This window comes from Ornithorhynchus anatinus, chromosome Y5, assembly GCF_004115215.2.
Source record: "Ornithorhynchus anatinus isolate Pmale09 chromosome Y5, mOrnAna1.pri.v4, whole genome shotgun sequence".
NCBI classification, from domain to species: Eukaryota; Metazoa; Chordata; class Mammalia; order Monotremata; family Ornithorhynchidae; genus Ornithorhynchus; species Ornithorhynchus anatinus.
The window spans coordinates 418,034-432,091 of record NC_053179.1 but is presented as its reverse complement, the minus strand read 5'-3'; the positions used below and the strand labels follow the sequence as shown (position 1 = coordinate 432,091).

General features: G+C 43.4%; 1 protein-coding gene across 1 annotated transcript in view; it reads right to left on the bottom strand.

The window, feature by feature from the left end:
- The window catches only part of LOC114808753 (guanine nucleotide-binding protein subunit alpha-11-like), a 99,631-nt gene extending 86,311 nt beyond the window's left edge, over positions 1 to 13,320 (bottom strand). The window contains exon 1 of the mRNA XM_029056587.2: positions 12,728 to 13,320. Within this exon, the coding sequence (XP_028912420.1) occupies positions 12,728 to 12,863 (136 nt within the window). The 5' untranslated portion in view covers positions 12,864 to 13,320. The remainder of the gene's footprint in view (positions 1 to 12,727) is intronic.
- Between the last annotated feature and the right edge of the window lie 738 nt (positions 13,321 to 14,058).

The following is a 14,058-nucleotide window of genomic DNA, read 5'->3' as shown; positions in this document are numbered from 1 at the left end:
TCCAGAGCATTTCTGCAGGCAGATGATCCGGGCTGTGGAATGAGAAATAAGCTGGAGTGGGGAGAGACAGGAGGAAGGGAGATCAGAGAGAAGGCTGACATAATACTCCAGCCAGGATATTATGAGAGCTTGTACCAGTAAGATAGCCGATTGGATGGAGAGGAAAGGGCGGATCTTGGCGATATTGTAAAGATGAGACCTGCAGGCATTGGTGACTGACTGGATGTGTGGGGTGAATGAGAAAGTTGAGTCAAGGATGACACCAAGTTGAGGGCTTGAGAGGCGGGAAGGATGGTGGTACCATCCACATTGACAGCAAAGTCAGGAAAAGGACAGGGCTTGGGAAGGAAGATAAAGAGCCCAGTCTAGGACATGTTGAGTTTTAGGTGGTGGGCAGACATCCAGGTGGAGACGTCCTGAAGGCAGGAGGAGATACGAGCCTGGAGGGAAGGGTAGAGAAGAGGGGAGGAGATGTAGACTTGGGTGTCATCTGTGTAAAGATGATAGTTGAAGCTGTGGGAGCGAATGACTTCACCAAGGGAGTGAGTATAGATGGAGAAAAGAAGGGGGCCAAAAACAGACCCTTGAGGAACCCCTACAGTTAGTATTTGGAAGGGGGAAGAGGACCCCATGAAGGAGACCAAGAACGAACAGCCAGAGAGATGAGGAGGACCAGGAGAAGATGGAGTCTGTGAAGCCAAGTTTGGATAAAGTGTTGAGGAGAGGGGATGGTCGACAGTTTCAAGTTGTTTCAAGCACTGAACTCCCTCCTCAAACCCCCTGACCCCTTACCCCCCCTTCCCTTGCCCCTTGACCTGACCTCCTTCTCTATTAAGAAAATTGACATTTGCAGGTGTGATCTCCCTAAAATCTCCCCTTCCCCTTCTAATCTCTCCCCACTCCTGCCCCCTTGTCAACTCTCCCACCTTTCCCGGCAGTATCTCTATAGAAGATCTTCTGCCTTCTCTCAAAAACCACTCCCTCCATTAGCATCTGATTTCATTCTTTCGCACATTATTCAAAACACTTGAACCCTGGCTTCTTTTCTCATTAACAGCCATCTTTGTCTGTTCGTTCTCCTATGGCTTCTTTCCTACTGCTTTCAAATATGCCCTTATCTCCCCCATCCAAAAAAAACACCTCTCGACCCCATGGCTCCCTTCAGTTATCACCCCATCATGCTCCTACCTTTCGTCTCCAATCTTTCAACTTCATGGGCGAGTTTTCTACACCGCTCTCTCAAGTTTCTCTCCTCAAATCTCTTGACCCCCTCCAATTTGGTTTCTCCCCTTTTCCCTCACTCCACAGAAACCACCCTCTCAAAGGTCACAAGTGATCTTCTTCTGGCAAAATCCAAAAGCCTATATCCCGTCCTAATCCTCTTGAACCTCTCAGCTACTTTTGACACTGTGCACCAACACTTCTCCTGAAAACAGAATCCAACCTCAGCTTCACTGACACTGACCTCTCATGGTTCTCCTCCTATCTTTCTGTCCACTCATTCAGTCTCTATCACAGAGACATTGCCTCCCACTCCTAACTATGGCGGGTCGTCAAGGTTCAGTCCTGGGTTCCTTTCCATTCCCCATCTACACCCACTCACTTAGAGAGCCCACTTCCTCCCATTGTTTCAACTACTATCTCTATGTATGATACCCAAACCTTCTCTGTGCCTCAGTTACTTCATCTGTAAAATGGGGATTAACTGTGAGCCTCACATGGGACAACCTGATTACCCTGTATAACCCCAGCACTTAAAACAGTGCTCTCCACATAGTAAGCACTTAACAAACACCAACATCATTATTATTATTATATCAGCAATCTTGATCTCTTCCCATCTCCGCAGTCTTGCATTCCTCCTGCCTTCAAGACAACTCTATATGAATGTCTTCCCAGCACCTCAAATTTAAAATGTTTAGAACAGAACTTATCATCTCACCCAAACTCTGTCCTCCTTGGTGGTTACCGATCATTGTAGACGGCACTACCATTCTTCCTGTCTCACAAGCCAGTAATCTTGGTGCTATCCTTGGCTTTCTTTCATTGAACTCACATATTCAATCCTTTCTAAGTCCTGTCAGTTCAGCCTTCACAACATCACTAAAATCTGCCTTTTCCTCTCCATCCAAACTGCTACCACATTAATCCAGTTGCTTATCCTATCCTGCCTTGATTACTGTACCAGACTTCTTGCTGACCTCCCAGCATCTGGGTCTCCCCACTCCAATTCATATTTCACTCTGTTGCCCAGATTATTTTTCTGCAAAATGTTGAGGCTAAGTTTCTCCTCTCCCCAAAAACTTCCAGTGGTTGACCATCCATTCACTCAATAGTATTTACTGAGAGCTTACTTTGTGCAGAGCACTGTACTAAGCGATTGGAATGTACAATTCGGCAACAGAGAGAGACAATCCCTGCCCATTGACAGGCTTACAGTCTAATCGGGGGAGGCAGACAGACAAAAACAATAGCAATAAATAGAATCAAGGGGATGTACATCTCATTAACAAGATAAATAGGGTAATAAAAATATATACAAATGAGCAGTCGAGCACAGTGCTGAGGGGAATGGACGGGGAGAGGAGCAGGGGGAGGGGGAAGAGCAGAGGGGAAGTGGGAGGAAAAGGGGGCTTAGCTGAGGGGAGGTGAAGGCGGGGGCAGAGAGGGAGCAGAGGGAAAAGGGGAAGCTCAATCTGGGAAGGCCTATTGGAGGAGGTGAGCTCTCAGTAGGGCTTTGAAGAGGGTTAGTTTGGCGGAGGTGAGGAGGGAGGACATTCCAGAACAGTGGGAGGACGTGCCCCAGGGGGCGACAACGGGATAGGCGTGAACAGGGAACGGTGTGGAGGTGGGCGGCAGAGGAGTGGAGCCTACAGGGTGAGCAGTAGACAGAGAGAAGGGAAGAGAGGTAGGAGGGGGCAAGGTGATGGAGAGCCTTGTAGCCTAGAGTAAGAAGTTTTTGTTTTGTGCAGAGGTTGATAGGCAACCACTGGAGGTTTTTAAGAAGGGTAGTGGCATGCCCAGAGCGTTTCTGCAGGAAGATGAGCTGGGTAGCGAAATGAAGAATAGACTGGAGCAGGGAGAGACGGGAAGAAGGGAAATCAGAGAGAAGGCTGACACAATAATCCAGCCGGGATATTATGAGAGCCTGTACAGGTAAGATAGCCATTTGGGTGGAGAGGAAAGGACAGATCTTGGCAATATTATAAAGGTGAGAGTGGCAGGTCTTGGTGACGGATTGGATGTTTGGGGTGAATGAGAGAGCTGAGTCAAGGATGACACCAAAGTTGCGGGCTAGAGAGACGGGAAGGATGGTTGTACCATCCACAGTGATAGGGAAGTCAGGAAGAGGACAGGGCTTGGGAGGGAAGATAAGGAGCTCAGTTTTGGACATGTTTTTCGAATCCCATAGACACACCTCACCATCTGTTGTAAAGCATTCCATCACCTTGTACCCTTACACCACCCTTGCTACTCTCTTACTCTGCACACTTGACTCCTCTAACGCTAATCTCCTCATTGTACCTTAATTTCACCTATCTCGCCACCGACTTCTTGCCCATTTCTTGACTCTAGCCTGGAACACCCTCCTTCCTCACATCTGACAGACAATTACTTTTCCCACCTTCAAAGTCTTATTAATTCATTAAGTCATAATTACTGAATGCTCTCTGTGTGCAGAACACTGTACTAAGCACTTGGAAAGTACAATGCGGCAACAGAGACAATCCGTTCCCAACAATGGGCTCACAGTCTAGAAAGGGGAGACAGACAACAAAACAAAAAGACAGGCATCACTACCATCAGAATAGATAAATAGAACCATAAATAAATGCACATCATTAATAAAATAGAGTAATAAATATGTACAAATACATACAACTGCTGTAGGGTGGGGAAGGGGGTAGAGCAGAGGGTGGGACTGTAGGGGCAATGGGCGGGGGGAGAAGCAGAGGGAAAGGGAGGGCTCAGTCTGGGAAGGCTCCTCCAAGGGGCAAGGAATGTGTCCATTTATTGATATATTCTCTCAGGTGCTTAGTACAATGCTTTGTACAAAGTGCTCAATAAAATGATTAAATTGAATTCAATTGAATGAAATCCTGTTGGTTCTACCTTCACAACATCTCTAGAATCTACCCCTTCCTCTTCTTGATTTCCTACTATAGCTCAATCAGCAAAATTTGCTCCTTTAATGCCAACTTATTTGATAAAGAGACAGTTGTGGGGGATATAGAGTGAAGATATGATTCTTCTTCAGGCCCTGACTAATCATCCTTCTGGAAATGTTGATCTCATCACCTCATGACTAGAAGAATGCATCAGTTTTCTCAGATGACAATATTAGGCTCCTCACTGTTCTTCCTGCCTCCAGGTTACCCCTTCTCCCTCTCCCTAATATTATTATTTCTAATTATGATGCTATTTATGTTCTTTCTATGTGGCGACTGCTGTATTAACACCGAAGTACAGTGGTCTATAGCATATTCTGCTTCAAGGATAACCTTTACAAATATCATTTAGCAAACACCTTTGCTCTTCTAAAAAATAACCAATGATTACTCGTTCCCTGAGCAATGAACAGAAATTCCTGACCAATGGCTAAGGGCTCTTTACCAGCTCTCTTACTTGTCTGCATCCTTCAGTCACTAGTACCAAGTTTACGTTCTTAGCTGCTCTCAAGCTAACCATAATGCCTTGCTCTCAATTCTCATACTGCCAACAAACATCTCCCCTCCATTTGAAAAAATTATTTCCTTCAAATTAGCCAACCATAATCTCCTCAACTTCAAAACCCTCCTTAATAATAATAATAATATTGGTATTTAAGTGCTTTCTATGTGCAGAGCACTGTTCTAAGCACTGGGGTAGATACAGGGTAATCAGTTTGTCCCACGTGAGGCTCTCTGTTAATCCCCATTTTACAGATGAGGTAACTGAGAAAGAAAAGTTAACTGACTTGCCCACAGGCACCCAGCTGACAAGTGACAGAGCCAGAATTTGAACCCATGACCTCTGACTCCCAAGCCCGGGCTCTTTCCACTGAACCAAGATGCTAAACATTACTTCCTTCAAGAAGCATTCCCTTATTAATTTATACCACTTAATTACAATTATCCCAATAGACACCCTTACCAAATATATCCTTTTTAATAGAATTTAAACACTTACTATGTGCGAGGCATTGTACTAAAACTCTAGGGGAGATATAAGTTAATTAAATTGGACACAGTTCATATCCCTCCTGAATCCTGCAGTCTTAACTCCCATTTTACATCTGAGATAACTAAGGCACTTAAGTTGTTAATTGACTTGCCCAAGGTCACACAGCAAACAAGTGGTGGAACCAGAATTATAATCAGGTCCTTCTGGCTCCCTGGCCTCACCTCTAACCACTGTACCACACTGCTTCCAATATCAATCTATTATATCAATGAATAAGACCTTATTTATTTACTCTTGTTTATCCTTCTGATCCCACTATTTATTTGCCCGTCTTAATGAGATGTTCATCCCCTTGAGTCTCTTTATTGCTGTTGCTCTTATCTGTCTGTCTCCCCTGATTAGACTGTAAGCCTGTCATAGGGCAGGGACTGTCTATCTGTTACCGATCTGTTCATTCCAAGCACTTGGTACAGTGCTCTGCACATAGTAAGCGCCCAGTAAATACTACTGAATGAATGAATCCCACTAGTTGTAAATACTTTTATTTATCTTAGATTACTTTGCACCTTTCCCCTAACACCAATTCTTAGAACCAGTTATGTTTCCCCTATGTCTTGCTCTTCTTGGCTGCTGGGACCCAAGTGAGGAAGGGAGAAAGAGTTAGAAAGTATACCTGTCCCCTCTTTGGGGTAAAGGAGAAGAAGGACCTTTCTGGAAGGAATGTCTGGGAGTTCCATCCTGATGGAATCATCAAACAATCAAAAGTATTCAATGAGCACTTATAGTGTATGCAGCACTGTAGTAAGTACTTAGGAGAGTCCAATACAGTATTGTATTTCCCTACTCCAATGCTCACACTGTCTAAAGGGAGAGAACAAATATAAATATAAATAAAAAACAGATACATACATAGTGCTGTGGGGCTGAGTGTGAGGTGAATATCAAGTGACCAAAGGTTGCAGATCCAAGTTCACAGACAACACAGAAGGGAGAGGGAGTCAGGGAGAAGAGGGCTTAATTGGGGAAGTCCTCTTGAAGGCTTGAATTATCGACTGTGTGGATCATGAGAAACTATGGAGCACATTACAAAAAATGGGTGTAGCGGACCATTTAATTGCATTAATACAGAACCTATATGACAAACAGGAGGCTATAATAAGAACAGAAAATGGAGAAACAAATTGGTTTATTTGTTTCTATATCCTGTAGCCTATATAAACAAATCATTTCATAGATCAGCTAAAGAGTAATAAAATAACTTGACCAGGGTCACATTAAAAATAAGTGGTAGAGCAGAATTAGAATTTAGTACCTCTGACTCTTAAGTCTGTGCTCTATCCACAATGCCACACTGCTTCTTGTCCTTCTGAAATAATTCTGGGAAAAAGGGGAGAGTTGAAGAAGGAGCAAGAGGAAGGATTTACTGGAAAGTAGCAGGGGAGATTTTAAGGTGATCACATTTGATGGTTTCAATTTTATCAAAAAAGTATGTGAAGGTCAGAGGGGATAAGATATATTGGAAGGGCAGGGGTTTAAGGATGGAATTAAATATATGAACAACTGGAAAGGGCAATGGGCAACAGGATTCAATAAGGATCAATCAATCACCTATCCTTTTTTTTAAGTGCTTACTCTGTGTTAGAGCACTGTACTAAGCATCAGGGAGGATAAAATATAACGAAGTTGGTAAATAGGCTCCCTGACCACCGAGTTTACAGTCTAGAGGGGGAAACAGAAATTAATAGAAGTACACAAAATTACAAATACAGAAATTAGCAGTGAATAAAGAGTGCAAATCCAAGCACAAGGGAAATAGATTAGGGAGTGGGAGAAGAGAAAATGAGGGCTTATTTTAGAAAGCCTTTTTGTAAGAAATGGGCTGTTAATAAGACTTTGGAGGTGGGGGACTGACTACCTGTTTACAGATTTAACCCCAAATTTCCACATAGTGTAACTTGGGCACACAGAGCTGAAAGACTTGCCCAGGTCAGAGAGCAGACAAGTGGTGGATTAGGATTTAAAGCTCAGGTCTTTCTCACTTCCAGGGCCATGCTCTATCCACTAGACCACACTGCTTCTCCATTTCACAAGCCTGTAACATTAGCATTATCCTCAATTCATCCCTATCCATCAACCCACAAATCAGTCTGTCACCAAATCCTGCCAGTTCAAGTGTCACATCATTTCTAAAATCCACTTTATCCTCTCATTTCAAACTGCTACTGTGCTTGAGCACATCATTTATCCTAACCTACCTTGATTACTGTATCAGCCTCCTTGCTAAAATCCCTGCTTCCTATGTCTCCTTAAACCAATACACACCTCATTCTGCTGCCCAAATCATTTTTATAAAATACCATTCAGTCCATGTTTCCCCACTCAAGAACCTTCAGTGGTTCTTTACACAACTCCGCAATGAACAGAAACTCCTTACATTGGCTTTAAATGACTCCATCACCTTGCTCGCTCCTACCTTACCCCTTTGATTTCCTCTACAACGCAGCCTACTCACCTTTTCTCCTGTACTTCCAACCTACACACTACTTCAATTTCATATTTCTCTCCACAGATCATTTGTCAACATCCTCCCTCCAGCCTGAAACTTCGTTCACATCTAACAGATCACAATGCTAACCGCTGACAAATTTAAATCAAATATTCTCCAACTGGTCTCTTCCAACTAAGCCCTTATTTGTCCCTTCTCCCTCTCTTTTCTGGGTCATCCTTGCTCTGGATTCATACCCTAAGGCACTTCATTTTCATCCCACACTCTGTCCCTCAACATTTACAATCATATCTGTAATTTATTTAAATGTCTGATTCCAGAATGTCAGCTCCTTGTGGACAGTGAACATGTCTACCAATCTTGTTATACTGTACTCTCCCAAGTGCTTACATCAGTGCCCTACACAAAGTAAGTGTTCATTTACTATTACTGATTGTTTACTTGATTCCCCTCCCAGTTCTAAACCCAGCCTCATAGCCTTGGTTCTGTTTCCTCTGTCTACTGTTTACCTTGTTCTTTGCCTCAGGCCTTTCCTCCTTAAATCTAATCCCACAAAGAACCAACTTTATCCATGCAGTCTCAACCCTACTCCTATGCCCTTCTGTTTTAGCAGCACTGTCTTCCCTACAGTTCCAACTCTGCATCTTTGTTTCTGTTTCCTGGCCATGGATCAACTTCCCCACATGAAGGCTCCACTTCCCTCCCAGTCCTGTTTCTCCAACTATGATCTTTCTTTCTTAATCATAACTGCAGATTCTTCATCTCTACAGTACTGTTCCAAACTTCTTTCCCCTCTTTCACACAACCTCTTCTCTCTCCATTTCTACATCCCTTCCTTACGTGTCTCCTCCCAGCGTCACCTCTCCTTTCACCTCGGTTAAATTCCAATTCAGGCCTCCCCCGTTTCTACTCCAGCCACCAACCTTTTATTTCACCTGCTCTTTAGAAATGTATTGTTTTCAGTACCTGAATATGATTTATAAACATAGCAAAATACTAAACTGAAACTTCTTTATGGTAGGAATTGTATCTCAAACATATAGGACAAAGTCATGCTCATGGTAAATCATTATTATCAGTGGTATTTTTTAGTGGTTAACTTGCAGTGTACGCAGCACTGTTCTAAGTACTTGGGAGAGCACAAAAGAACAAGTTAGTGGCACTATCCCCTGCCCACAATGAGCTTACTGTCTAGAGTACAGAATTTAGCAGATATAATTTATAATTTATGAATGCTCAATAGACACTTTTGATTATTTGACTCCTGAATTCATTATTTTGATTAATGTGTAAGTTCTCTAGACTCTAAGCTTGTTATGGGCAGGGAACATCTTTGTTAATTCTGTGGTACCATTCTCTCCCATGCGCTTAGTTCAGTGCTCTGAACATGGTAAGCACTCAATAAATACCACTGATTTACTGACTGACCGGATTACATTTTGGGAAGATATAATCACATTCTATGGTTAGAAGTGACTTCACCTGTTAACATGTAGTTGAGGCTTCTCCAATGTCTAACTCTGTTTAATTCTGTAATCTACTACAAGTAGTAAGGCTTAGTGAATAGAATACAGGCCAGGGAGTCAGAAGGACCTGGGTTCTAATCCCTGCTCTGCTACATGTCTGCTCTGTGACCTTGGGCAAGTCACAATTTCCCTAGGCCTCAATTATATCATCTGCAAAATGGGGATTACGAGTGTGAGCCCTATGTGGGACAGAGACTATGAACAACCTAATTAACTTGTATCTACCCCAGCACTTAGCACATAGTAAGTGCTTAACAAGTAACATTATTATTTGTATTATTATTACATTATAACTCAAGGATATATTTATTTACACAAGTTTGTAGTTACAAACTATTTCTAGATTCACCTAATCAATCAATCAATTAACAATGGTATTTATTGTGTGCAGAACAGTTACTGTGTGCAGAACAATGTACTAAGCACTTGGGAGGGAAAAATACAATAGACTGATAGACACAATTCTGTCTACAACAGCTTACAGTCCAGAGGAGAAGACAGGCATTACTATAATTTACAAGGTGCAATTTATCGTTATGTACATAAGCACTATGGGGCTGAGGGTGTGGGAGAATTCCAAATGCCCAAAGATCCGAAGTGATCCAAATACCCAAAGGTCCACGTACAACCGTTTTTGGAATTATCTGGTCCTTTGATGTGATTTTTAAATACAATTAATTTTTTTCAGCCTTAAATCGGGATTTCACATTTATCTTTTTTTTAGAAGATATGTGTCCATTGTGTTGCTATGGGTTGGAGGCGACTGGACAGCATAAGACAAGACATATGGAAACTTGCAGTTAGTAAGAGATGATTTTGTTTTCAAAAAATTCTCATTTCTAAATAACATTAACTAATGGTTCACATCTCAAAACTTCGAACGGGCTTCCTTTGAGATTTATAAATTCTTAATTCCTTTCTGAAGATACAGTGAGTTACATAGCACCTATTTATAAAGGGTAAACTATTGAAAGGAGAAACCTAACATCTGGGACCACATTACTGTCCTCATGCAGAAGGGTGAACCCTTTATCAATCAATCAATTAATCATATTTATTGAGTATTTTAGGTCACAGATTGTGGTTCATAGATGACACGGAAGAAAGAGAGAGCTAGGAAAAGAGGAAATAATAGGGGAAGGCCACTTGGAAGAGATCTGACCTTAGTAACTCTCTGAAGGCAGAGAAAATGGTGGTCAGGCATATATGGATTGGGAGGGGATTCCAGGCTAGGGAAGGGGCTCATTGGTGAGATATATGAGATTGGGGCACAGTGAGTAAGATGGCACTAGAAGAGCAGTATGTGCCAAACTGGGCTGAAGTAATAGATTAGTGGGGTGAGACAGAATGGGATGAGTTGATTGAGTACTCAAAAGCCGGTGGTAAGGAGTTTGTGAGGAGTACAGCTGAAGCCTGTTTCATTATACCCTCACTAAACTCCATCATAGTAGCTCAGTGTAAAAAGCATGAAACTAAATATCTGTAGACCTCTCCTCCCTTCTCTCTTTCTACTGCCCACCCCGCACGCTCCGCTCCTCTGCCGCCCACCTCCTCACCGTCCCTCGGTCTCGCCTATCACACCGACGACCCCTGGGCCACGTCCTCCCACAGTCCTAGAATGCCCTCCCGCCTCACCTCTGCCAGGCTAATTCTCTTCCCCTCTTCAAAACCCTACTTAAAACTCACCTCCTCCAAGAGGCCTTCCCAGACTGAGCTCCCCTTCTCCCTCTACTCCCTCTAAGCCCCCCTTCACCTCTCCGCAGCTTAACACTCTTTTCCCCCCATCTCCCTCTGCTCCTCCCCTTCTCCCTTCCCATCCCCTCAGCACTGTACTCGTCTGCTCAACTGTATATATTTACATTACCCTATTTATTTTGTTAATGAAATGTACATCGCCTTGATTCTATTTAGTTGCCATTGTTTTCACGAGATGTTCTTCCCCTTGACTCTATTTATTGCCACTGTTCTTGTCTGTCCGTCTCCCCGGATTGGCTTGTAAGCCCGTCAAACGGCAGGGACTGTCTCTATCGGTTGCCAACTTGTTCATTCCAAGCACTTAGTACAGTGCTCTGCACATAGTAAGTGCTCAATAAATACTATTGAATGAATGAATGAATAGACTCAAGTTCTACTCTCATTAACTCATTAATTCATTGGTATTAATTGAGCGCTTACTGTGAGCAGAGTACTGTACTAAACGCTTGGATAGTACAATACAGCAATAAAGAGAGACAATCCTTGCCCACAATGGGCTATCAGTCTAGAGCTGTATGCCTCACCTGCTATGTGACCTTGGGAAAGCTCTTTAACCTCTATGGGCCTCAGTTTCCTCACTGTGAGAATGAGGATGCCATTATTGCTCTCCCTCCCCCTTACCCTGTGAATTTTGAGTGGTACTGGAGCTAAGTCCAATCTCATTATTTTTCTACCAATTGCTTAGCAAAGGGCTTAGCACACTTTTAGTGCTTAAAAAATACCATGATCATTATTACATTTTTCCCAATTCTGGAAAAATAAGACAAGCAATCTGTGACTTTTACTGAGAGCAGTGACTTTCATCGTGATTTTTATGCAGAGCACTGTACTAAGTGGTTAGAAGAGTATAATATAGCATAATTGGTAGACATGTTTCTTGCCCACAACGAGGTTACAGTCTAGAAGGGGAGACAGACATTAATATAAATACATTACAGATATTTACTTAAGTGCTGTGAAGCTGAAGAAAGGGTGAATAAAAGGTGCAGATCCAAGTGCAAAGGCAATACAGAAGGGAATGGGGGAAGAGTGTAGTCTAGTGGATAAAGGATAGGCCTGGGGGTATAAACCGGGCTCCACCACTTATCTGCTGTGTGATCTTGAGTAAGTCACTTAACTTTTCTGGATCCCAATTACCTCACTGTAAAATGGGGATTAAGACTGTGAGCCCTATGTGGGGCTGGGGCTGTGTCGAATCTGAAACACTTTGTCTGCATTAGTGTTTAGTTGGGAGCCTGGCATACAGAAAGGGCTAAACAATCACTATAAAAATAAATAAATAAGATCTCGGGAATTTTATCTTGGAGATATGCCTTCAATCTATTTTACTGGTGGAGAGAGTCATTGTCTGTTGGATATGAGGAAGGCCGTTCCCGGTCAGAGGTAGCGCCTAACGGAGAGGTCACTTGGCGAGACTGTTGAGATGGAGGCCCAGTGAAGAGGTTAGCGGCATTAGTGGGAGCAGAATGTGTGGGCATCGGTTGGAGATGGAGAGTAACGAGGTGAGGTAGAAGGGGGCAAGGTGAGCGACTGCTTTAAAGCCCCTGGTAAAAAGACAAGGATCACAGTGACATTATTCCCTCACATCAGGCAACGAAACACCGCCTTTGTGGAAGGGGTGGGCAGAATGTCTCAGCTGTAATCTCATTTTATTCTTCTCCGAATCACCCCAAAGGAGAATGGAGGATGGGGAATACTCGATCCAGTGGCGTGTGTTAAAGGCATTTCACGTGGCGATGATGGTAGAGGTAACATGGAAAGGCCGATTATTACTCACCCAGTAAGAGCAGTTTCAGTTCCCTCCGGGCATCCCGCTTGTCACGTCGCAGCTGCTTCTCAATCTCGGCGTTGATCCGTTTGGATTCTTTCACCTCATCGCTCAGGCAACACGCCATCATGGATTCCAGAGTCATCCTCGTCTTCGACACTCCGCCAGAGTCCCCGCTCGTTACTGCTTTCAGAAAAGCCTGCGTCTCCCGCCCACCCAGCCGGGAGAGGAGCCGCCGCGGCCGCCTTTTCTCTTCTTACCTTCCTTTACTCCCGTTATCCCCTCACTGTCAATTCAGGTCGCCTTTCGGGCCAAACCCGGTTCGCTGATCGTATTCGTGGCTCCTTTAATCTTAGGTCTGCAACTCCGAGTCTTCTCTGGAGGGCGTTGCACACCACTCCTCAATCGCCTGACTCTTCATCGGCCTCCCCAATCTCCTTTACTATCTCTACCAACCTTCCACTGCGGCCACAAAATCAAAGCTACGAAGACCGACAACCTAACCTACATATGTGAAAGCAACCTCTTCACCCCATACGTATTCTCTCAAACGGGCATTCGCTTTGGCCAATGGGAAAGGAGGTGGCCTGCAGTGGCTTTGGTATAATAGCTGAGAATGGTAGAAAATAGGCGGGTTTAGGCTGCTCGCGGTTGTAAATTAGGAAAAAAGGCTTTGGAGGGACGGAATGGGGCGGGAAGGAAAAAGCTAAAGCGGCAGTGTGTTCGGTTGCACCTATGCGATCTGGTGAAGTGTTTCGAAAATATTCAAGAGCAAATTACAAAGTTAATGGGAATTGTGGGAATGTGGAAGACTACCCGCTTACCAGTGTTCGATGATCGGAGGGTTAAATGGCGAGAAGCGAAAGTAGTGATTGAGAGATGAGAGGGCTAGGGTAACCAGTTAACTCCCTTAAATAGGAAAGAAAAGCTATGAAGGATGTCTTCTACTTTTCGGTACTTCTACCATAATATACCAGCATATTACTGAAGGCAAGATAAAAATACCTGGAAAGCACTTAAATGAAAACTTATTGGGTGCACTGTGCTGAGCATTTGGGAAATGCTGTTAAGAAGCAAAACTCACCATCGCTACCCAGAAGAAGACTGTAACTTAAATGAATCATTCATTCAATTACTGGGCGCAGAACACATACTGAGAGCTTGGAATGTAAAATTGGGCAACAGATAGAGGCAATCCCTGCCCAAACAACGGGCTCAAAGTCTAAAAGAGGGAGACAGACAGCGAAACAAAACAAGTAGCCAGGAATCAATTCCATCAAAATAGAAAAATAGAATCATAGGTTTATACACATCATCAATAGAATAGATTAATAAATAAT